The sequence below is a fragment of the Aspergillus sclerotioniger genome, assembly GCF_003184525.1.
Source record: "Aspergillus sclerotioniger CBS 115572 chromosome Unknown BO94scaffold_24, whole genome shotgun sequence".
NCBI classification, from domain to species: domain Eukaryota; kingdom Fungi; phylum Ascomycota; class Eurotiomycetes; order Eurotiales; family Aspergillaceae; genus Aspergillus; species Aspergillus sclerotioniger.
The window spans coordinates 316,014-340,325 of NW_020291014.1; the positions used below are offsets into that span (position 1 = coordinate 316,014).

A 24,312-nucleotide genomic window follows, 5' to 3' on the forward strand; every position below is an offset into this window, starting at 1 on the left:
GGCAGGGATCCGCGTTTAATCTTCATTTCACGGAGAGCTAGGTCTAAGCCGGAAATCCTTCACGCAGGAGCACTTCGGAACCTACGGCCTCTTCTTTTTCAGGGACGAAAAAGCTAGAGCTCTGCCGCCCAGTCTATATGGAGTCACACAGACGCTGCGAAGCAGGGGACACCATTTCGTCTCTCGGAGTTTAATTCACATTCGTATTCGCTTCCGCAAGCTGCCAAGATTATGTCGCAAAGGTATGCTCAGCCTGAGTTCTCCACGAGGCTGGGCCCTTGGAGCGTCGGCTCAAGCCGCGACATGGAATGAGTCATTTGCTTTTTATACATGCGCGACGGGATGCACTGTCATCACCCGGCATAAGCATGTTCCTTGTCATGCATGTAGGAACTCAAGGATATGTGACAAATTCTTGACTGTCGTATAACCTTGAGTGGAAACCAGGGATCATATCGGGTGTGTTCTCTCTTTCCAAATCCTGGAAATTCAAGGGCTAGAACGACTATGATCCTTGAGGCGAGTGAAACATACTCATCATTCGGTATCTGGTAGCCGACTGAGGTCTGTTGCGAAAGGTTTGTCACTCTAGACTGCGTCTTCCGGCATATCCGCTTAGTATTTTGGCAGTACCGGCATGGACTTTTGGTATTGCGAAGTTTGACCCTGAACCAGTGGGGAAATTGCCAATTTAGCACAGGATACGTTCATTAGTATGGCTGGAGGTTGCCATGAAGCTGCACTAACATGCCCTAGCCAAAAGCTCGAGCATGAGGGTGGGATGTTCTGTCCTAGCAAGCATCTAACTCGGATACTGCTTCCTATTCAGGCCATCAAGACCAGTTATGAACAGAGGTTAGATCTGATTCTGCAGGTGGCTTTGGCCCTGGTGCACAACGAACAAGCGTTATGCCGTTATCATCCCACCCAAAGATTGATCTCTCTAGTTCTGTGACATACCTTTGTAAGTCCGTTGTCCGCCTTCGTTACATGCTACTTTGGGCAGGAGGGGCCACCAACAGTGGATACGGACGAAATGATGCGCTGTGGGTCCTAACAAGCAAGGTATGCAGTAATGACGTTGAATAGGACTGGTCGATCCACTCCAGGATTGATGTACGGTGCATGCGTGACCCGAATGGTTCACACATGATCATACTGGTGGGATGCTGTATACCAAATTTAGGTTTCTCAACCCAGATGACAGCTGAAACACCGGCTTAGCGAGACGTGGAAGTGCAACGGCCACCCGCATGGCACTCCGGATTTCCCATTGACTGGATGTGAAGACAGAGCAAGATAAGCAGGGATGTAAAAGAACAATCACAGGCGCAACCAGGGAAAATCATAGCAGGATAATGTATTAGAGGACTCCGACGCTCACAGAAAGCACGCTGCACAGGTGCTCGGGTTTTTGGTTCCCTGTCGTAATGAAACTATATTGGCTCTTCTCAATCCTCGTGGGGGACCCAGCATAACGACTATACGAGGATCATGGTAATCACGAGATCCTTTTCATATTTTTGGTGCTTGTTGCTTTTCGATAGAGCCCTCATCGTGAGCATATTCCAGTGACTTGGGGTCTCTAAGCATCGGTTGCACTCACCGGAACTTGACCATCCAGATATGCCGTGATCAGCCTTATGGTTCCCACTTAATGGGCCTACTTTCCCGAGGCTACCTTCCCACATGGCAAAAACGGCGGCATCCCACAGGCAAGTCTCTCAAGGCAACCTGAAGGCAACCAGGGTGGGTCTGCCCGTGGCGTCGAGGCGTTGGGCAATCCCACAATTACATCTCCGGAGTTTCAGGTAGTTTGACTGTTACTGCAACGTGAACAAATGTGGCGCAGTGCCAGGATTAACTCACCGAGTCTAAGGTAGTCGGTTGAAAGGACCTGGGTGGGTGACGTTGATGGTTCTTGAAAACAGGATGCGATGGCAGCATGAGCTTGCAAGCGAAGGACACAGATGCATGGATAGAGGCACTGTCACAGCAATCCCTGTTTTACCGCCAGTGAGATGTCTAACCCTTTTCCGGGTGGATAACAGAAGTGGACAACGGCCAGTATCGGCTGTCTATCATTAAAGTCGTCTAATTTTCAGCTCTACACATGCTCACTTGGGACCTCATTGCTTTGATCCTGGCCTCGCAAGCAGCGTGACGTGAGTGGGGTGCTTCGAAGGTACGAGTGATGTGGGTATACAACCTGATCAGCTGGCACCTGAAGCGCAATCCCACGCCAATTAGAGGTTGTCTCAGCATGTGAGATGTGGTTGACCCCACCTGGTATTGCAGAGGTCATGCGAACAGATGCAAAGTTGGACCAGGATCTTCCTGATCCCATGCATATCCTCATCCCATGCACCTTGCAAGATGTGCATTGGACGCGCAGCCTAACCGTGCTCATCTCTTGCCAGAGGCCCATTGACATTACTCGAATGTACGAGGTACGACTTTGTCGATCACTTCCGACTTCTATTTCTCTGTTGACAGGGTGTTCATACCAGCGGATCATGTATCATGAAGTCATCTCAGAACACTTTGTTGACAAATGTGATGTTTACCATCCCTAGCGTGGGAGGGCATCCCGTTCTTCGAGGCTGTGGTAGGATGATTTAAGTTCCTTCGTAGGATGGCCTGCATCCACTCAGGTTTAAGACGTGAGTGGAGCATATGCCACAACCCATGCTTGGGCGTTTGACATCAAGGATGCCACCTGGACTATTGCATTTGAATACCAAAAGAATATTTGTCATCTTGAGGACCTGGAAGATATGCCAAGGCAGTGCATACCTCCCAGGATGGTATCCATAAACCCTTTCTCACACGAATAACTTGCCCATACTCTATCATTAAACTTCGTCTCTTCTCCGATCCTGTCTTTTCCAGACTATGCCATCTCTCTACCCTCTACTACCGGGTTCAGTAATAGAAAAAGATATATCTCCTGGTAGAGAACTCACTCGATGGATACACATTCTGCTATAGCTCTTGGTTAAAAGCCCCCACCACATTAATCAACCACAAGCATATAGCAAGCAAATGTTATTACAGAAGATCAACACACGAAGCTCAATAGTGTTCAGTAAGTTTTCCCGGGAGCTTTACGTAGAAGATCTCAAATTAGTGAGTAAATTTTTATCCCTAGCCATAGACTTTGGCACATGAGTAGTAAGCCCCCAGAGCTGTATCAGACCTCTTAACATGAGAACCAGGACATTCAACTAACATTATCATCCAAAATATGATTCTAGACAGTTGAATTAGACAGCATGCGTTGGTGATTGTATATAGGTCACCTGATTCTTTCGCCTTTCCTCTCCGGGATGTAGCCTTCCTCCTAGAGAGTCTTCATCTCATCTGGCATCTTCTTCATATATAATAGTGTTAGTCTATGCTAAGATTCATCCAATATTATCCAGCACTGTAACTCTAGTATCCAGATATATGTGGGCTCCATTGATTGGACCCCTACATCAATGATACGAGGACTACCTTCTCTCCATATGGGAAGTGTTGTCGAAGAGTGAACTCCAGCATACAGTTATAACAAGAAGTCTGTTGCAGCATCTCAAGCTATCTTTAACGTTATAGCAGCTTTATCTCCCCTATTGGGAGCCACGCACTGACGAATCAGGCTGCCTGAGCTGGCATGAGGATGGATGATGGTCTGTTCTTCCCTACGTCATGTTTACCTGATTGCTCTTGTCACTATACAAAATATATGTCTAACACATTTGGACTTTTTACTGACAAACGTAGTATATCTTCAGATTACCCTTGTCCCAGGATTCCTGAAGGGGACCACCCTATCGTTCGTTCCGCAGCAACCGAATACATTGACAGCACAATATATATATTCGGGACTTGCAAACAGCCCGTACGGAAGTCTACAGACAGTTACTATGCGACCATGGCATTTTTGAAAAGAGCATTCGTCTTGATTTTCCCATAACCAAATATGCCTCAAGAGCGAAGATACAGTGAACTGATAGTCGACCGAGACATTATGGTACCAGCAAGGATGTCAAAGACAGAAAGGCTCCGCAGCGAAGCGTTTATCAGATACTAGCCCCCATCCTCCATTGCTCTATGTCAGATGGTAGCTGAGTGTTCATGGCTACCTAGTAGGATGCAGCTCACTGCGGAGCTTAGTTAACGAAATAACCAATCATGGTGTGGCATTGCAGCCACAGATATTCCCACTGTCTCCAGTCTGACATTTAATGACCTGCGATTGGAGCAGACATTGCTGACAGATGAATCTAGCATGGCCCGACCAGGGTTAGTCGGCTTAGTGTCTTCACGATGTGGATGAACTCCATCTCTGTCTACCAGTACCAGGGTTACAACACGACCACCCGAAGGAGCCCTTTCACATCTATCTCTGACAATGCCCCTCCCCAGAGGGGCGGAAGCATCCGTTGCCGTCTATATAAACACCCGGTCTCCTTTGACGGGAATGAAAGCGGCTGAGATTCCAACCCTGCATTCTGTCCTACCTTACGCTATACTCCTCTCATCAGGTGCAGACTTAATTCCCACTACAACCACAATCAAACCAAACACCAAACAAAGACAAGATGTTTCTCGCCTCCCTCCCCCCAAACACCCCTTTCACTCTCACCATCATCGGCACCCAACCCCACACCCCAGCGGCCCTCATCACCACCCTCAATGAGCTCCTCACCACCGCCCAAACCGACTCTCTCCTCACCCACACCGAAACCCTAACCCAGCACTCCCCGACCTCCAATTCCACCTCCACCATCCACCTCACCTACTGGCCCACCACCTCCTACCAAACCTGGTCCACCTCCCCAGCCGTAACCACCTTCTTCTCCACCCTCCCCGACACGGCCGGCATCTACCGCGAAGCCCTGACCATCCACCCGGACCGCATCCAAGGCGCCTCCAACCACAACACGCCCTCAGGATGCATGCACATGGGCAAGATCGAACTACACCCGAATCTAAGCGGATACTGGGGATGTTATCCCGACCGAATCGCCGAAAAGAACATCACTTGTCCATTCTCAACGGACCACATCACCACCACCACCACCAATGACCCCTCCCCCTCCTCATCACCAGAGAATACTAGCAAAATAATCCCCGGCAAAAAAACCCTAACCACCATCCCCAACAACCTCTGCTTCGTAATCGAAGGCCAAGACCACACCGCCGCCTCAGAGACCGAAAAATCCTACTGGACCGAGAACTTCGACTCCCTAGCCCAAGAATGGGTTTCTCAGGCCCTAGACGCGGGTGTCAAAAAGGGCGTTTTATCCTCTAGAGCATGCTATAACCCTTCTGCCTCTTCCTCATCCTCATCCTCTTCCACCACACCCCAAAGAAACACCTACCCATTAACCCTAACCCGAGACATCCAACTCCTCTACTTCCTGGACCTCGACCACATGGAGAACTTGGGGAGGACGAACGTGGCGCACGTGAAACTCCGCAAGTCGTTTATGGAGGCGTATGGGCCTGGAGGGGTGATGTTTCCGGGCGGGTTGAAGTTGTGGGTTGAGACGGCGGTGTTGAGGGATGGGGATTTTGAGGCTGAGTATGTGGGGTGTTTGGAGGGGACGGGGTTGATGGGGTTGAAGTTTTGAGTTTTGAGTTTTGAGGAATTAGATTGGGGGTTGGGGTTGGGGTTCGATGTTGGGGTTGAATGTCTTTTGTTGGAGGGGGTGGTGTTGAGAAGAGGGGAGGAGAATGACCACACAATGATGGATGCAAAGGGGGAATGTCTGATGATGATGATGATGAGATCTATGTTCGTCTAGTCAAATGACAATCACAGCAAACTATGTACAAGAACGATATGGGTCAAGGAAAGTAAAGTAGAAAGAAAATCAATCCTCTACCTCTAAATGGTCTATTAACACTCCCTTTTGTCTACACCCCAGACACCTACTTGGCCAGGTTCGGACACTCGCCCTGCGCCCGCTGGAACGCCCCCGCAAACAGGTCCTGCATGGCACAGTAGTGGAACAGGATCCCGCCCAGTACCGCCAAATGCCAGATGTTGTGGCTGCCACCCACGTAGTCGAACAACCCCGGGCGCCACCGCTCGGGCACCTGCGACGCATACACGCACGCTCCCACAAAGTAAACCAAGATGCTCTTCACCACTGGTGCGTAGAAGTACAGGCACCAGGCGAAGCCGCGCGTGTAGGTGAGCTGCGCCAGCGGGGCAAAGCCCGTCAGCGCCAGCGACACGTAAAAGGCCACGCGGGCCCACGCCAGATCGGCCCGATTGAAGGTTGGGTGCCACGGCAGGATGACACCCCCGATGCCCAACGACATGGTCAGCAGGATGTACACCCACCGGGACACCGGCTCGCAGTAAAAGGCCGTGTACTCGGTGGTCACAATGGACGCTGCCACCAGCATCGAGATGCCCGTGTAGTCAACGCAGGCAAACCGCTCCAGCAGAGTCTGACTGGCGATACTGTTCATCGTGTGCCACAGGGTGCTGCAGACGAGGCACTTGCAGGCGGCGAAGAAGAAGACCGCAGCGACGAGGATGTCGGTCTGGGTGCTGAGGTGGAAGTTGGGGGTCAAGGGATAGAAATAGAAGGCGATGGAAAGGACAATGAACAGGCCGATCAGGTGGGACCAGATGTTGAACATTTCGTTGGAAAAGGTAAAGACAGAGGTGAAGCATTCGACCTTGGAGTGGGTGAAGCGGTACCCCTGCAGGATGTGCGGGTTCACCCGCCACGGGTGCGGGAGATCCGCGTATGTGATCAACCGCTGTTCCTGAGCCAGCAGGATGGCGCGATCAATGTTCTCCCGTAGAGCGTCTTTGGCGCGGCGAGCCCGTTCCATGCCCTCGTCAACCACCTCGCGGGCATGCACCAGCTTCGAGTCCATGGCCTTCAAGCCGTCATCAATGGCACCGTAGATGCCACGGTCGCGGACGGCGTGGGCGCGGGATTCCAGTTCGACCAGGAACGACTCCATCAGGCGCACGCCGGCCTGAGCCTTTTGTTCGAGGGTCTCCTTGGTGGCCAGGGCGTCCATGTAGCGGTCCTCGAGCGTTTCGACCAAGATTTTGGCCCGCTTTTTCCCGCCGCCCATGAGCTCCCCCGAGGCGTGGGAGCAGGAATCCCGCACGGCCTCGAGGGTGGCATATCCACGGCGGAGGCTGGCGTCGATCTGATCCATGTGGGACTTGCGGTATTGTTCGAGCCAGTGGAGGCGTCGCTCGAGCTCGGTGAGAAAGAGCTCCACCTGCGGTTGTCAGTCAGGGGACAGCATTGGCGGTGGAGAGGTGGGCGGAGTGTACCCGTAGAAAGACAGCGTCTGCATCGTAGTCGCAGGACAGCTTGCGAGCCGTGTGAAAGGAGTGTCTGCGACGACGGTCTCTCAGGAGAGCCATCTCTTCGCCGGGGGTGGCATAGGCGGAGGCGGAGGCGGAGGCCATGTCCTTGGCCTCGGGGTAGGATTCGATGGTGACGGATTGAGCGGAGCAGGCCATGGTGCACGATGAGGAACAATCCACGGCGTAGGAAATCAATTCCACATAACCTGGGGAGGGAGAAGAGGAAGAGTCAGTGGTGGTTGGGCACAGGTGGGGATCGGGAGGACCGGCAAGCGGAGGAGGGACTCTAGACGTACTCGACCCGAGAAGATTATGGAAGATGCAAGGAGAGAGGAGAGGGGAGAGGAGAGGAGAGGAGAAGAGAGAAAGGAAAGAGAAAAGAGAAAAAGGAGAGACGAAGAGGCGATGTAATCCAACAGCAGCCCGTACAGTCAGAAAGGCAGTGTGAAACGAAGAAGAGAAAGAATCAGCCCTGTCAGCGGCAAGGCAAAGAGGAGTAAAAGACGAAGAAGAGGAGAAGCCAGAGCGACAAACAAATCCCGGTGGGGAAATCCGGGTGGTCCAACTGCCAACGCCTTTTTCCCTCCAGCCTCTCCGACCTGCAGCAACTCTACAAGCCATTTGGCTCCTTCGTTGAACCCAACCTTATCGTTCGGCCCATCAGCGACCGCCTCTGCTCCACGTTGGCGTTGCATCTTGCCACCAGCCACCTCCGAACCACTCTTGCTCTCTCGCTCTCTCGCTCTCTCTCCGCCTCTCCGTCGGAACAATTCACTAACCTGTGACAACCACCACTCATCGCCATGGCCATCCGGGACATTGTCGCCAATCCTTCACTGCTGCCCGTGCTCGGGCTCAGCGCCGAGACCCGCGATCAATGCATGAAACTGTTAGCTACCTTGGATCCCACTGCCGACCTCTCGACGGATCCCCACGATCGCGCCCTGGCGGCCTCGAGGGAGCAGAAACAACTGTTTGCTCTGCTGGCTCGGCTGCGGGGCCAGAACCGCGATGCGATCGTGCGCGTGCGTGAGACCAAACAATCCACCGCGGAGGCCCGCCAGGAGATCGACCGTCTCCATCTTCAGCTTCAGAACCTGTACTATGAGCAACGACATCTTACCGGCGAGATTGCCGCCTGCGAGGCTTACGAGTAGGTGTCTGGCCGTGGTGGATGACGTGTGTACTGACCTGGTTAGTCATAAATATCGCGCCCTCCCGTTGATCCCGCCGGAGGAGTTTCTGGCTTTATTCCCGGAGCATCAGCAGTCGGATGATCACGAATTGATGGTTGCGCGGATCCACCACGAACATGCGGAGCGGGAGAAGTTGGAACAGGCGCGACAGGAGCTGCTAAAGCGCAAGCAGGCATTGATTGCGGAGAACAACAAGCGAAAGGAGGATTTGGCCAGTCTGGACAAGGACCTGGAAAGGTTTATCGACGTAGGCTCTCCCTTCATTCCCTTTATGTGGACCCAGCTAACCAAGGCAGGCGGCCAAACCGATCCAGAAGCTCTTTGAGAAGGAATATTAGGGAGAGGCTGTCTTGGTTGTTTATGATAATGGCGCATTGGTTAGATACCCCGAGGCATGAATTTATTCGGATAGAATTAGCAATGGTACTTGTATCGCAGTAGATGGTTGGTGTTTCGTAGGGTGTCGGCCAACTGGCGGGGGCTGTTCTCCGCCTTGGCTGCCGCATCTCATCTCCATCTCTCACTTCTCCAACTTCACCTTCCACTCCTCTGCAACCACTACTTCCTCCAAGCATGTCCTGGTCATGACTGCCAAGAATGATGCCCAGACGTCTCTCCAGACTGTCTCCTCCGACCACGCCATGACCGCCACCCCGCGTCTGCCGCCCCCCGAGAAGCCCGAGGCCATTCGGACTCGGTTCAAGGTCATTGCGGCCTTCTGGGCTGTGATCATCTTTCTGGGCTTTCCCATCTGGTGGAAGACCACCTCCATTTACCGTGCCCGACTGCCTGTCCCGGACATGATCGATTGGGCCGATGGCAAAGTAAGCACCTCGACGCCATTCACCACTCCGCTAACATTTGCCAGACCTGTCGGCCAGTCTTCCCCCTCGAGATCCGCGTCGAGACCCCCTCCCTGCCCGAGATCGAGGCTCAGCATCTCCTCCGTTCCACCCAGCACGCTCTCGATGACCTCAATGAATTCTCTGCACACCATCTGCGACTGAAGCTCTCCAACGAGAACCCAGACCAGCCCCTCGCCGACGACGCCGCCGACACCGCATTGACTGTCCGCCTGGTGGCCCAGGACGACCTCACCACTCCCCAAGCAGCCCTCCACCCCGACACCACCCAGCTCGATGTCTTCTATCCTCCGAGTCAGATCCCGCCCCCGTCGGCCTCCAACTCGCCGCTCTCCGCCTTTATCGCAAGCGAGCTGCAACTCCTCTTCGCCGAAGAAAAGGCCATAATCGCGCAGGTCCTCTCCGACAACAACATCCCCAGCGCACACATCTCCCCGGATCTAGCAGAGAGCGTCACCCGCCGCCTGCGCCGCTCTATGAAATACGCCGACACCTACCACCTCGCGTTTAGCCTCTTCACCCCCGGCTCTGCCCCTTCCTCCTGGGACATTCAAGCGGCCGTGCATGACTACATCACTCCCGTCCTCGAGGCCTTCTCCCCCATCAGCAATTTCACCGTCGACACCCAAGTCCAGCTCTATGCGGGCTTCTCCCCTACTGCACCGGCTCCTGAATACGACGAGGCTCACGCTGTCTGGACGCTCAGAAAAGATGACCTTAGTGCGTTTATCAACGCTGCCGAATGGCCCCTCAGCCCGAGCATCGGCTCTGGCCCAACCATCAACTTCATCCTCTACGTCCCGGCCCCGTCGCAGTCCCCGCTCGTGGTCAAAGACAGCCTGGCCACCAGCTGGATCATTCCGCAATGGGGCGGCGTCTTTCTTCTCAACCCGACCCCTATAGACGCCCCCGACCAGCTCCACCATCTCACCAAGGACACTCTCGGTCCCGCCTTCATGACCTTCTCTCACCAACTCCTCACCCTCCTCGGCGCGCCCTCCACCCCGCCTCCGCTTCCCCTCCGTCTGCAAACCCTCACCCGCATCCGCGCCGCGACCCTGCTTCTCTCCGCCTCCTCGACCATGGGTTCCCTCGCCCGGCTGACCGAATCCCTTCCGTCCATCCCCATCCCGGCCACTGTGGCCACCTCCGTCTCTACCACCCTCACCCACCTCACCTCCGCATGTAGCCATCTCCGCCACGGTCAATTCCAGGCCGCTCTAGCGAGTGCCCGCGTCGCCGAGGTCGAGGCCGAGCGCAGCTTCTTCGAGAAGAGCATGGTCGGCCAGATGTATTTCCCTGATGAGCACAAGGTTGCGGTGTACTTGCCGCTCCTGGGACCGGTAGGCGTACCGCTTATCGTGGGATTATTGAAGGAAGTGAAGAAGCTGGTGGCGAGTTGGCGTGAGAGACGATTGAAGTGAGGTTAGTTAGATTTCATCTCGACTTGTCTTTTTTTCCGAGAAAGTCATGTATAGTATAGTATAAGATCTGCATTGCATTGTTTCGATTTCTTATCAATTATAGGTAATTGCTATGACAACTAACTATCTAGGTATCTCAAACTAGCATGAATGCACCACACCACACCACTATTATTCTATCCTAGGCCAAAAGCCAAGTAAACAGAACAAAACATCGCGAAATATATCATCAGCCAATTTTACAGTAAAGAAAGCCATTATAATTATTCAACACTTGTCCATCGCATCAAATGTCCCTTCTGTTCGAATATGCGTGGGGTACGGATCCGGCTTCAACACCCCCGTTGTTGCGAACACCCCCGGCGGTGTGTACACTCTGATACTTTCTGTCCGGGCCAGTGTCTTCTTTGATGCTGATCGGCCCGGCTGCAACGGCGTCACGGAGATCGGCAACGGAGGTACAGGTACCGGCACGCGAGTCGGCATGCCGCCTCCTCTTTCTGGGACCAGTGTTTTTGGGACACTGACCCTAGATGGGGAATTGGGGTTAAATAGACTTCTGACTCTTGTTCCGGTCCGTTGGAACCGTGAGCGCGCACCCTCTGAGTATCGTTTTGTGGATCTGTTTCGACGAAGGAGGAAGTCGGTGCGGTAGGAGGAATCGTCGGAGGGGATTGGGGAGGAGATCCCGATGAGCGTGCCCTTTGAGGAGCGGCGGGTCAATTGGGCCACTTTTGCGGAGGGAGGTTGGTGTTTGTTCTGATACCTGCGGTAGAAGAAGAGGCAGAGGAACGCTAGGACGGCGCCAAAGATGGCACCGGGGAAGAAGCCGGCTAGAATGGCAGTGGTGGGGTATGAAGAGCAGGTGCTCTTTGATGCGAGGGCAGCGGAGGACGTGCTGTTACTGCTGCTGCTGCTGTCGGAGATGGACTTCGAGCCGGTGCTGACGGGGACGATGGTAGGATCAGAGGCGTCGGTGGTGGATGCTGAGGCTGTGAACATAACTGATCCTGTGGACGTTGACCCAACAGTAGATGTGGACATTGTGGTCGACTGACTGGCGGCAGCTGTGGAAGCGCTGGATGTGTTCATGACACACAGCGAGTCCCCGGTGCAGGTGTATCCAAAGGGACAGCAGGCGCTACCACACGTGGGCAGGGAATCGTCCAGCCGGGTGGTCTTGACAGAATTTTTGGGGTGTGCGGTTGCGTTTTGCAGCTGCACATTGCAAGTAATGGGCTCGATGTATTGACAGCTCTCACCGTCTGGACAGCAGATGGCAGAGCTGGAGTCGTCCAAGCTGATGCAGGTGGATGAACTGGAGCAGCAGAATGAAGCCGGCAATTTGCTGTCAGCACATTTATTGTAGTTGCTAGGGCAAGAATCGGAGCTTCGAGGCAGTAAGCCAAAGGCCTGCGTTGGCGATACCGTCGAAGCGATGAGGGCGAAGAGCAGTATCATTGTTGGCCTGGTTCTGAGATGAATTGACCTTGTCATGGTAATATGGAAGCTCCTAAAGAATAGATAGAGAATGGATCAAAAGAAATACAAGCTGAAAGGTCTTTCAGGCCAAAGAAAGGACGTTGTGTGAAAGAAAGTTTAGACAAAAGAACTCTGCACCAGGCGTGAAAGGTGAAAGAACAATGGGCACACTCACAAAGACACTTGCCTTCTGCTACAAAGCGAGACCACGGCGGTCTCATATTGCTACTACAGCGCTATTTGCTACCCAACATCTGCAGCATCATGATACAAACATCATTCAGCGGCAGGCGCCGGCCCAAAATAGACACCGCGGACGGATCATATGGCAATGGGCTAATGAGGGGGGTTGAGATAGCGCCGGGATGGGCCCTGGGAAGGCGTCGATCCATGACAGGCTCGGGGGTTTGGAACCCAACCGTGGCGTGCAGATGACGGCGCGTAGAGATGAAGAAGAGATGAAGATGCCGCGAGAAATGGCCGTGGCCGGCGAAGTAAATCGCGGGGCGCTGATTGGCGGAGGAGGCGCCGGCTTACCTCATCGGCGCTAAGCCGGAAGGAGGCAGGCAGCAGGCCGGCGACGGGAAATTCTGCGGTGGTCCTTCAGAATCACCGCTGCTGCTTTGCACCTCGTCGTCTGTCCATCCCATCACCATGTTGAACCGCCTCTTCCGGCCGCAGTCCGGCCTGCGTGCCGCCTCCGCCTTTTCCCAGGTGAGTTGGCCTTCCCCCAATGTCCCATGTCCGGGGGCCCTTGACTAACTGACCTCCGCAGAAGCCCGTCTCCGCGCTCCCACGCTTCCAGGTCCGCAGCCTGCACCGCGTGCCCCAATTATCCAACGACCAGTACTTCAAGAACAATGGTGTTCCGGAGCTGCTATCACCGGAGGCGTTCGACTTCTCGTGGACGCAATACCAGGGGCTGCTCATTGACAAGCTGAACCTGATGACGCAGGGTGGGTGCGCCCTTGACTTTCCTCAGCCGGTGAACTGACTGACCCGTCCTCCTAGACACCGTCGACGCCGATGCAAAGCCCGGAGAGCTGCTGGTCAAATACTCCCGGCGGCCGGAGATGGCATCCGTGTTCAACTACGCCTCGATGGCCCACAACAACCACTTCTTCTTCAACTGCCTGGTGAGTTTACTTGCCGGACCGACTCCCACGAGCTCCTCTAACAGGAACAGTCTCCCGCCCCCACCCAGATCCCCGAACCGTTCGCCAAAGACATCGTCGACACCTGCTCCTCGATCGAATCCCTGAAGCTCGATTTCCTGGCCACCGCCAACGCCATGTTCGGCCCGGGTTTCGTCTGGCTGGCTAAGAACCTGGAGAGGGAGGGACTGATGCACATTTTCTGCACGTACAACGCCGGCTCGCCGTACCCGGCTGCGCACGCGCGGCGCCAACCGGTGGACATGGCGACGCACTCGCTTGACGCGCCGCTGGGCAACCAGTTCGCGGGCGCGATGGGCGCACACGCGGCCAACCAGAAGAACATGGCCCCGGGCGCGTTGGACGTGCAGCCGATTCTGTGTGTGAACACGTGGGAGCATGTGTGGATGATGGACTACGGCATTGGCGGCAAGGCCGAGTATCTGGAGCGGTGGTGGGACCGGATCAACTGGGAGGTGGTGTTTGACAACTACAATGCGGTCAGCTCGGTGCGGGCTGGGCGGAACGCCAACCTGGAACGGAACTTGAGCATGCTGTAGGCGTGTATACCTTTGATTCTATTGTTCTGTTCTGTCTGTTCATTTATGTGATAAACTGTATTATACAAATGGAGTATTTAAGGCTGCCTCTACCTCTGGCCATATACCCAACCCCTCAACAAACCCCCTCCCTCTCTATCCATCTACCTCTCCCCCAAAACACTCCTAATCCTCCTCTCAAAAGCCTGAATCATAACCCCGGCCATCTCCCCCTCCACCTTCCCCATCAACATAGCATGCAACTGACTCCGAAACTCAAACCGAATATCCAACTTGACCTCCGTCCCATCCCCACTTCCATCCTCTTTTTTAACTTCATTCAACTCCCACCTCGTACTCAAATACTCAAAAATCCCCTCATCCGCACCCGGAAACCCCAACCCATCCTGCCCCTCCTTAGTGGCGATCCCAAACTCCGCCCCGCTCTTCGCCTCCACGATATAGTTCTTCTCGTCGCAGGTTACCTTCGACGTGAAGGTCTCGCTGAGCGGTCCGTACCCGACTGTGAGGAATGCGCGGGTGGGGAGGTTGGTGGTCGCGTCGCGGTGGGTCACGGTTGAGGCGGTTAGGAAGGGGAGGAAGGATGAGTAGGATTCCACGGAGGAGATTATTTGGAATAATGGGGCTGGGGGGTAGGGGAGGGTGCGGGTTGCGGTGACGTGGCGTTTGTTGCTGTTGGAGGAGTTGTTGGAGGAGGAGGAGCCGGGGAGGAGGGAGGAGAGGAAGGGGCGGGTTTGGGTTTGAAGGAGATGTTGGGTGGTTGTTGGGTGGTTGTGGGTGTGGTTGTGTGGTGTTGGTCGATGGGTGTGAGTGAAGAAGGTTGATGGTGTTGGTTTGGTGGAGAGGTGGCGGCGTGGGAGGTGTACGCGGGTGGATAGGGGGCGTGGTATCGGGGGGCGCATCATGGTGGTTGTTGTTATGGGTGGAGGGGTGAGGTGGTAAAATTGAGGTTGTGAATGGTGGTGGTTGAAGGTAAGTAGCAGGAAGATGTTGGGAACTTTTTTGTCGGCTTCCGAGAGATCTCCGCTCCGAGGAAGCTTATCTCGGATCGGGTCTATGGTACGGAGTACTCGGCTCGATGCGATATGTGATTATTGCGTCTACAATACGGTGTACCCCGTATGGATACAGTCTATATAGCCATGTCTTCCACATTGGTATCATCCCATAACCCCATGTTCGCGTCCCGGATCTGCTGGTCCCAGAGATGCTGCGCTTGTTAGTCCCGATCCATGTCTGTGGTGGTTTACTTACCCAGTCTAGATTGGTTGGCGCGTCGAGCATCTCCCCGATCACGTCGAGCGAGTGATACTCCGGCGTGATGCCCATCGGTATCTCACCCAATGGGTATGGGCTCTCTGACCAGTTTCCGTACGGTGGTGGTTGCGCTGGACCCGTTAGCAGCGTATACCGCAACATCTCCTCGGACTCACCAGCCAGTTTCTCGCTGCCCGTCGCCCCCTTCACCCGCCGGAGCATGATCGTCAGTGCTGCGTATGCTTTCTGCGCATCTGCTGATTTTTGACGCAGTTGGTCAAATATCCGATGCGAGGTCTCAATGGTCGAGAGCAGATCCTCCCGGCAGTGGGCTACATCTTTGTCGGCGCCCTCCGTCTGCACCCCGGTAGGGTTCTGTAACAGCTCGAGGCAAAGGATCATCGCGGCAAGCAGATAGTCCGCGTTCTGAAGCGAGTTGGGGAATTGACGGTCCCGGTAGAGAAGACCGCCCGGCTGCGTTTCCTGGTATACACGCGCCTGGTGCTGGAGAATCTCATGGGACGCGCTCATGCACACCCACCGCGAAAAGGCATAGCGCGGGTTGGTGTGCACTTCAGTCAGGTATCTCCGATGCAACACGCAGCGGGATTTCAGATACAGCAGCTCCAGCGTGTACCGTCTTAAGATTTGGTACGGAGGATCCACAACGCACTGATCGAGAGGACGCATCTTGAAGACCGGCGGAATGAGCTCATGCGCTTCATTGAGCTGTTGATCCAAGGCAAGCGTTTCATCATATGTCACCGGTTCGCGCGAGTACGCCAGATCGGAGATCTTGCCAAACACAGCCATGAGCCGCGACTTGCCGCGGATATACGCCATCGGAGTGAGTTCGGTCTCCGGTCGAGACGGCGGCAGTTCTGTGGTCGATTCATCGAAATCCTGGTCAGAAATATTGCGCGGAAGCTCCACGTCTTGCTGCCAGTCCTGTACACTGCGCGGAAGTCCAACCTGAAACGAGATCAGGATATCCAGCTGGCGAATAATCGCCCAGACCCGCCGCCTCATCTCGCCTTCGTATGGCGACACATCAGGGAACTGCCGAGGGTCACGGTGGTATCCTGTCCGCATAGCCAGCCGGATGGTGTTTCCCAGCAGAAACGACACTCCGACCTGGGCATCCTCACTCCGGTAGAACTCGGCCATCGTGTAGATGAAGAGGGCCTCCACTTTGTACCGGCCAGGCACTGTATAGTTCGACCTGACGAGACTCTGCGCCGTCAAGAGCCGGAAGTTATTGGCGACCTCCATCGGATCCCCTAGATCCACCGGCAACGGCTCCCCTGTGCGCTGATGAATCGAAACCGCCATCGTAAGACATGCATACAGAAACGCCATATAAGCGATGGAGACATCCCTCGGCCTTGACCAGAACCGAGTATACTGCTCATCGTCAGCAATAAATATACCCCCTCACCCACCGAATCCACGTACCTCTTTCTGAAACGTCGGCATATGCACCACAGCTATCCACATCAGCACAACCATCTCATCAACCACAGAAAACAGACATACCCGTCGTCGGCTCTTTACTATTCACAAACAGGGCCACCAACCGATCGGCCACCGGCCTCGGAGGCAACCCATCCAGCAACTCATCCCGACTGACCTGCCGTTGCAAGCCCAACAACAGCGTCGGCGCCGGCGAAGAACCCACTGTCTCCTCATCCCCTTGTTCCTCATCCGAGGGTCCCATATCCTCATTATCCCGCAAATACTCCCTCACCCCGCTAATCTACACCCCATTAGCCCGTACCCACCACCTACCCCACCCAAGAACAAGAAACCACTCACCTCTTCAAGAATAGCACTCCAATGCGCCCCATCAATATACCTCGTCCCCTCCTCCCCAACCACCAACCGTCCAGCCGGATCCGACGCCGAAGGCGATGATCCCTCCTCTTCCGTCGACGACGGCGTCCGCTGCTGCTGCGGTGCAGACGCGCCCGCACCCACAACCTGCTCACCCCCGACCCTCTGCTGTTGCTGCTGATGTTGTTGCTGCTGCGTAAACGACAAAATCAAATTCTCCAAATGCTGCAACCGATCCTGAACATGGGTAGGACTCGTCCGGCCATTCGAGACTTTCCCTCTCGGACCCCGCCCAATGAAAGTACATGTACTCCCCTCATTTCTTTTCTTGCAGTTCGTGCAGGGATGGATGCGATCGCATTTCAACCTACATTTTCAAATCTCTGTTAGATCAGGTATATAGAAATAATATGGATGAAGTGGGGGGTATGATGGAATGAGGGGATGGGTGATGGGTGTAGTACTTGCGGGCTCGACACGCTGTGCAGGAGAGTTGGACTCTAGTTCGTTTTTTGTCTTTGGTTGTGGGGTGTGAGGACATTTCTGGGGCGTTTGGTGGGGGATACAATGTATTTATAGGTATGGGGAAGGGGATGATAAGGAGGGAGGGGGGGTTGTAGGTAGGTTATTGAGGTTGCAGCTTGAGGTTGGTTGGTGTCAGACTCAAATCAGATGTCAGATTATAGTCTGGGGCGATAAGGAGGGCTGGGTTATCTCCGGGTTAAGTCCGAGCCCTAAGTATGAAGGTGAATGGGGGGTGGGAGGGAGCTTGGGGTGAGGGGTGATGTTTGGGAGGAGATGGGTTTGCTATAATCTGGTAGTTTTGGTAATGAGGGGTATGTTTATCTTGGGGGATGAATACTTGTGTAACCAGATCTAGTTATTAATACAGGGAGTTAGAGACCATACAACTCAACCCGAAACTGTACTCACGCCCCCAGACAGTCCACCACATCATAACAAAACTATGTACATACATGCCCTGTCATAGAACTATCTACTGGATCTCCGCCTTCATAGCAACCACCTCACCCGGCGCAACAATCTGCACCCTTCCCACTCCATCCCCCGCCCCCTCATCCAACACAATCTTATACTCATCCTCCGCATACAACGGACTCGTAGCCCGGTAAGAGATCTTCTCCGGAAAAACCAATCCCTCCCCCTTCCCATCCGTCTTCCGCGTATCACGCCATAAATCCAGGATCGAGATAAGATTCAACGGCCCATGCACAACAATATCCTTATGACCTTCCACATCCCGCGCCCACGGCGTCGAATAATGAATCTTATGCGGATTAAACGTCAACGCCGAGAATCGGAATAAAGTCACGGCTGTTTGACGCAACGTGCGCGTATGCGTACTTCCACTCGTCACGGTAGATGAACTCGCTGGGCCATTGAACGCTTCTGTTGCTGGGGGACTGGCAGAAGAAGAAGTACTAGGTGCCGGGGTGGTGAGGGCTTTGCGAAAGACCCAGTTCCTAGATATTATCAACATCAATACATCAGCATAATTGAAGCCAAACACCCTCCATCATCGGAATAATGTACGGAATACGGGGTATACCCACCTACGATCCAAAACCGCCACCCCATGCTCATTCCTAAACTCCTTCTCCACCCCCACAACAATCATTTCCTCGCCAGTCTTCCGCACGATTTTCGGCTCCGCGCTCAACACGGTCGTCATCTCCTGAACCTCCTGCCCCACTCGGAGGGGATTCGGCTTCCCGTCTTTTCCCCGAGGCCAGTGGACCTCGCCGCCGGCCCACATGCGACGGGTGAACGGCGAGGCAGGGTTATAGGAGGTGTCGGTGCCGTCGGCGCCGAGTTCATTTTCGAGGAATGCGGGAGTGAAGTAGACGAGATGGTAGCCTGCGGGGAGGGGCGTGCCGAGGGGGAGAGAAGTTGGGGTGTTTGAGAGGGAGGGGGAATTGGGGAAGAGGGAGGGGCGGTTCAGTGTGAGGGATAGTAATTGGAGCTGGTTTGCATCGAGGGTTTGGGTACGGGTTTGTGGACCGAGGGATTGGAAACGGGAGAGAAAGGACGTGGCGATGGTTGATGCGGAGGTGGAGGTGGGAGTGCGGAGAGGATGGCGGGTTGAGAATGACCGGGTTGAGAATGACCGGGTTGAGAATGACCGGGTTGAGAGGTTGGGCTGGGAGTGCTGGCGAAGGAAAGATCGCGTGGACCCTCGGGTTGTGAATGAAAGGGACATTGTTACTAGTGATTGAATGTCGATTGGTTCATTGGGAGAGAAGAATGAAGATAGATGAAGATAGGTGGTGCTGGGGTTTTGTACCTCGGATCGCTGGGCATTTCCGAGACCGGGATCGAGCGGCCAGTTTCCGAGTAGGCTTCATGCCTCGCGTCATCCCGCCGAACACCCGGCCGCGCTCGCCGACACTATCAGGGTTGAGATTAAGCCGGTCTGCTGCTAATTTCTTTGAATCTATTATGATCTTGTCTCCAGGAGGTTGTACCATCTTTTAATGGTTTATGATATCATTCGCATCAGATATATATCTCGTTTCTCAATCAATGTCTTCGCAATATATAGTAACGGGTAGAAGCTAAAATCAGCATTGGACGATATATATGTAGCAAGTAGATGATAAAAAAGTGAAACCATAGCATCAAGAATTTAAATTCGCTCTATGTATGTGTACGCAAGTATTACAGACCAACTTCAAACCAGGACAGCTGGAAACTACAGCCTGGCTTTTCCAGCCTGCAGTCGATTCCAATCCTTCCCCTCAAACGGAACATACTGGTTCCCCTGGAGCCAGTACATCCTATCGTTTGCGGCCACCAGCGAAGGATCCACTCCCTGTGTTCGAAGAACATGCTTCTGCTGCTTGTTGTTCCCCGTCCCTTCCATCTCCGCCATGACGCGTAAGAACTGGGGAGCAGCAAAACGGGGAAGATTCTTTAGCACATGTGCTGCCAGACTGTTGAGAATTTCATTGGACGGGGGAAGCACCACAGACTGGTCCTCAGCCCGCGTCTGCTGCTGGAAAACAATGGCCGCACAACCAGCACGGCCATCATGGTTTGGCAATGCGACCCCATAGACATTGGCTTCGTGCACAGCCGGATGCACGCCCATGACCTCGGCCACCTCGCTAGTCGACACGTTCTCACTCTTCCATCGGAACGTGTCACCAAGACGGTCGGAGAAGTACCAACGACCTTCCTTGTCCCACCGGACCAGGTCACCAGATCGATAGTAGACGTCGCCTTTGCGCAACACATCACGAAGGATCTTGCTCTCGGTGGCCTTGGTGTTCTGGTAATAACCGCCAAAGGTTTCCCCCGGATCCTGGGGGTTGAGCGCATGCAGCAGTTCACCCGGCTCGCCCCACGGGACCTTCTTGCAGAATCCTGTCTTGGAATCCCGCCAGGGTTCCTGCGATTCTTGATCGACTTCGACGATAGCGATACCACGACCGATGATCATACTGGTAAGCGCCCCGTTGCGGCCGATTGCTCCGGCGGAAAAGTCGTTGGACGAGAGGTTGAATAATCCGCCTGTTCCTTCGGTAGAAGCGTAGAGCTCGGCAATCGTAGGAATGTTGTAACGTTCCTTTACACGGTTCCAGATGTCCGGGCGCAGGCCGTTTCCCAAGGCCAGTCGAACCCTATGTTTCTTGTCCAGATCTTCCCCTGTGATGGGATCAATTGAGGGCGGCACTGCTAGGAGATATCGCATGGTCTCGCCCACGTACTGAACGATCGTCGCATCGGCCTCCCGGGCTTCAGGCCAGAATTTCCGGGACGAGAATTTGCGCCCAATAATCACAGCTGCCCCTGTCCATAAACACGATATGACGCCTATTATGGCCGCGGATGAGTGATAGAGAGGCATGCACTATATATCATGTGAGCATTTTCAGAAAAGACAAAAGCGAACAAAGTCCCGTTAACGTACTGTGAACAACCGGTCATCTTTGGTCAGATTCAGCCAGTTATGCATGAGTACACCACTGGCCCAGACCTTCCTCCAAGGGAGAATGGCGGGCTTGGGAAGACCAGTAGTCCCACTCGTGTAGATCAGCACGGCCATGTCGCGTAGTTGAATTCCGCCCCGAGCCGTGTTATCCTCTCGCGTGGGCTCCATCTGTAGGATCTGCGCCTCGACCTCTGGGGTGAAAAAGATTAGCTCTACAGGGCCCTTTCCGTCTCGGAAGTCAGGCGCAGCAAACATCTCCAATTGTTCTGAGGAGAAATGCTGGCGAAGTTCCTCCTCAACGAGTAGCAGCCGTGCAGTCGATGCCTGTATCGAATGTGTCAAAGGTTTTCCAGTCAGGTTGTAATTGATAAAAGCAGGCGCGGCCCCAATGCTCCACAGACCGAACCAGACGAAAACAAATGTCGCGGAGTTCATAAAGTCCATGGCGACGACTTCCCGGGGCTTGACTCCGTGGACTTGTTTGAGCCAGACGCCATACTGTAGCACCAGCACGTATGTCTCGTGGAACGTCCAGCTGCGTCCATCGTAGACAAGGAACGGCCGGTCCTTGATTTTCGGATCGCGGGCGTGCTTCTCCAACACATAGAAGTGATTGACTTCATCACGACGCATGGCCGACTTGGCATTGCTGCCAGTATTGAGCATTGACAATATCATATGCTTATCGTAGGATAGAGAAAATTTCGCATTGAGATATGCGAGCGTGGCTACCACCGCCGGGCCGGCGATGGTGAGAGGGATAGGGAGATCTGACAGGTATTCTGGTCAGCAACGGGGGTTCACCAGGTAAGAGAATCATGGCAGGATGCTCCACACACCGGGAATTACAGGCATCTTCTAGCCAAAACACTTAATTACGTTAAATAGGTTGACCAAAAGGCTAAAGGATATGGCCTGCCTGCAGGGACCGGAAGAGAGGAGAGAGACGAAAGGCAGTGAGATGAGAGGGGATTCAGGATGGCCGGGGATTTAAGGGGGAACAAAGAGAATGAGCAGGTGGCATTGAATCCTGGTATTCACAGCCTAGAGGCTGACAGGCTCCGTGTACATCGTCATCCCCCAACATAAGACGCAGGTTGCCTCGGCTAGGGCGGGCGGAAACTTCCAGGCGCTGAGCTATGACAAGTTATGCACCCGATGCGCTGGGGATCGTCCCCACCGGCGATTTGATGGCCACAGCGGAACCACCCCCTTGATCAGTATCTCGTTGGATTTTAGGTGGGCATTAGGCAAACCATACGGCGGGGTTCTGCCAAGTTGACTGGCTGGTGAACCGGGCAACGAACCGGTGGAAATAACAAGCCTTGGATCTGACTTATGTTTCACATGTGCAACTACTTGGCATCCAAGCCATGTCGGTGTCCACGCGTACGTTTATTGCCTCTGCACCACCGGCACATTCTTGTATTCTTCGTCCATGAACGATCGCAGCGCCTCCATGGCTTGCTCCAGCACCTCGGTCTCGCACACAAACCCGATCCGGACATAGCCCTTGAAATCCTCGCCTTCCCCAAAACATAAACTTCCAGGGACAAACATCACTCCAACCTTGTCCAGGAGTCTCTCGCAAAATACTACATCATCAACCGGATTCCCCATGTTGCTAAAGCGCACAAATGCCGTCGTACCCGCTCGTGGCTTGACCCAGTCACATGCCCACCGATGAGTCTCGATAAACTTCTCCAAGATTGCTAGGTTCCGTCGGGCTAGTTCAAGGTTTCTCTCGACGAGGTTGGTCTCACAAGCTGGAGATAAAGCGTAGCCCGCAATGGCGTCGTCCAAGTGGCCGACAGAGATGGTTGTGTAGTCTCTGGCGTTGGCGCATGTCTCAATGATCGAGCGATCGCGAGATACAATCCATCCAACACGGAGTCCCGCCAAACTATATGCCTTGGACATGGAGCCCGTCACTACCGTATGTTCGTAGCCTAGGGATAAGAGGGATGATGGGAACTGGTCGTCCTCTGGGCTGATTGAATGGAATATCGGTCGATAAACTTCATCCGCATGAATGATGATGGACGACTTCCGCGCAATCTCAACGATATCGTTCAATGTCGCTTGAGGTATCACAGCTCCGGTGGGGTTCTGGGGGTTACTGTGAAGCAAACACACAAATTCGGTTAGAGGGCAAGCTGGCTAGGAGACCATCAAGGGGCTACTATACTTGAGGATGATGAGCTTTGTATTGGGACGGATAAGTCTCTTCAGTTCACTGGTATCCAACTTCCAGCCATCCGTCTCTTTCGACTTCCACAGACTCACCTCGGCCCCGAGCGACGCTGGGACCGAGTAAAGCTGCTGATATGTGGGATAGTGGCAGATGACATGATCTCCTGGGCCGACTAAGGAGTACAGCAGAAGAAAGTTGGCCTGAATGGCGCCGGCGGTGATTAAGACATTCTCCAGTGGCAGGGGCGTCTGGATCGAATATAGCTCGGCCAGGTTCCCCCGGAGTCGTTCCGACCCACGAATTGCGCCATAGGTGAGCTTAGTCGAAAAGTCCAAGGGGTCGGACTTGTCCTCCGAAAGCTCCCGGAGATCGTTGACCGAGATTGAAGCACAACATGTCTCTGCCACATTGTACTTGGCTATAGTTTCAAATCTGTCCATCCACTGGTTGCATGGCGCGGTTAGCAGACTACCAGCCAGGTTCGGTCGGGGTATGCGGGGTATAGAACATGGTTGCCGGGTTGGAAGATCGGCTGGTGGGCGAACATACTTGCTCCACGGCGAACTCTTTGATGTGGACCATAGTTGTCAATTGGTTGCGCGGTCAAGATTCGGTGTGCTCTAGGAAAACCGTCGTTTTTACTACAATGTCAATGACACAGTGGGCAGGAACTGTTCGACTCTATTGCTTAGCTCTGGCGCGATCCAGGCACAGAGTCACGTGGAAATTCGATCTGGGGTTGCCCGATTGGGAGATACGGAGATACCGAGATACGGCGAGAGTATTCAGCGAATTATCGTCTCAGATGCAACCTCCAGGTGATACACATTACACAGAGGCCTCAGCGCATTCCATTCACCACTAGCCATGGGAACATCCTAGTCATTATCCACTCCATCTGTAGGTGCTAGCAATATACTCCGTAGCTAGGCCGGTAGGTACCCGACAATACCACGTCGCGCCGGGCCATCATTGGTGGGTGCCCCAGGCTGTCAGGCCACGGATTGGCGCTTCTCCGCCCTCGTCATCGCCTCAACCGGTTTCCCTTCCAACCT

General features: G+C 54.0%; 8 protein-coding genes across 8 annotated transcripts; 3 read left to right on the plus strand and 5 right to left on the minus strand.

Moving 5' to 3' along the window:
• The first annotated feature begins 4,499 nt into the window (after positions 1-4,499).
• BO94DRAFT_537680 (phenylacetaldoxime dehydratase family protein) lies at positions 4,500-5,636 on the plus strand. Its single transcript, XM_025612324.1, has one exon. The coding sequence runs from the start codon at positions 4,587-4,589 to the stop codon at positions 5,619-5,621; it is 1,035 nt and encodes a 344-aa protein (XP_025464803.1). The 5' UTR covers positions 4,500-4,586; the 3' UTR covers positions 5,622-5,636.
• Positions 5,637-5,767: 131 nt separating this feature from the next.
• On the minus strand, positions 5,768-7,724 carry BO94DRAFT_522202 (hemolysin III family protein). Its single transcript, XM_025610173.1, has 2 exons — positions 7,304-7,724; positions 5,768-7,248 (listed from the first exon to the last, which is right to left on the minus strand). The coding sequence occupies exons 1-2, from the start codon at positions 7,493-7,495 to the stop codon at positions 5,923-5,925; spliced, it is 1,518 nt and encodes a 505-aa protein (XP_025464804.1). The 5' UTR covers positions 7,496-7,724; the 3' UTR covers positions 5,768-5,922.
• Positions 7,725-8,142: 418 nt separating this feature from the next.
• BO94DRAFT_558799 (uncharacterized protein) lies at positions 8,143-10,822 on the plus strand (the record flags this gene model as incomplete). The annotated part of the gene is made up of 4 exons (XM_025614026.1): positions 8,143-8,492; positions 8,539-8,782; positions 9,108-9,359; positions 9,404-10,822. The coding sequence occupies 4 exons, from the start codon at positions 8,143-8,145 to the stop codon at positions 10,820-10,822; spliced, it is 2,265 nt and encodes a 754-aa protein (XP_025464805.1).
• Positions 10,823-10,916: 94 nt separating this feature from the next.
• On the minus strand, positions 10,917-12,717 carry BO94DRAFT_537686 (uncharacterized protein). The gene has a single exon (XM_025612325.1). The coding sequence runs from the start codon at positions 12,317-12,319 to the stop codon at positions 11,090-11,092; it is 1,230 nt and encodes a 409-aa protein (XP_025464806.1). The 5' UTR covers positions 12,320-12,717; the 3' UTR covers positions 10,917-11,089.
• A 207-nt stretch (positions 12,718-12,924) lies between these two features.
• On the plus strand, positions 12,925-14,118 carry sod4 (mitochondrial 37S ribosomal protein mS42). Its single transcript, XM_025612326.1, has 4 exons — positions 12,925-13,018; positions 13,080-13,260; positions 13,316-13,440; positions 13,491-14,118. Exons 1-4 carry the CDS (start codon positions 12,959-12,961, stop codon positions 14,016-14,018), a joined length of 894 nt encoding a protein of 297 aa, XP_025464807.1. The 5' UTR covers positions 12,925-12,958; the 3' UTR covers positions 14,019-14,118.
• A 55-nt stretch (positions 14,119-14,173) lies between these two features.
• BO94DRAFT_431261 (ubiquinone-binding COQ10-like protein) lies at positions 14,174-14,818 on the minus strand (the record flags this gene model as incomplete). The annotated part of the gene is made up of 1 exon (XM_025607480.1): positions 14,174-14,818. A coding segment is annotated over one exon (645 nt), but the record flags the coding sequence as incomplete, so codon positions are not given.
• A 332-nt stretch (positions 14,819-15,150) lies between these two features.
• Positions 15,151-19,329, minus strand: BO94DRAFT_471978 (C6 transcription factor; the record flags this gene model as incomplete). Its single annotated transcript, XM_025608408.1, has 7 exons — positions 15,151-15,228; positions 15,273-16,682; positions 16,731-16,762; positions 16,812-17,031; positions 17,091-17,475; positions 18,110-18,592; positions 18,683-19,329. The coding sequence occupies 7 exons, from the start codon at positions 19,327-19,329 to the stop codon at positions 15,151-15,153; spliced, it is 3,255 nt and encodes a 1,084-aa protein (XP_025464809.1).
• Positions 19,330-19,821: 492 nt separating this feature from the next.
• On the minus strand, positions 19,822-23,839 carry BO94DRAFT_558804 (putative long-chain fatty acid transporter; the record flags this gene model as incomplete). Its single annotated transcript, XM_025614027.1, has 6 exons — positions 19,822-20,982; positions 21,043-21,833; position 21,933; positions 22,474-23,182; positions 23,252-23,700; positions 23,807-23,839. 6 exons carry the CDS (start codon positions 23,837-23,839, stop codon positions 19,822-19,824), a joined length of 3,144 nt encoding a protein of 1,047 aa, XP_025464810.1.
• Positions 23,840-24,312: the final 473 nt, after the last annotated feature.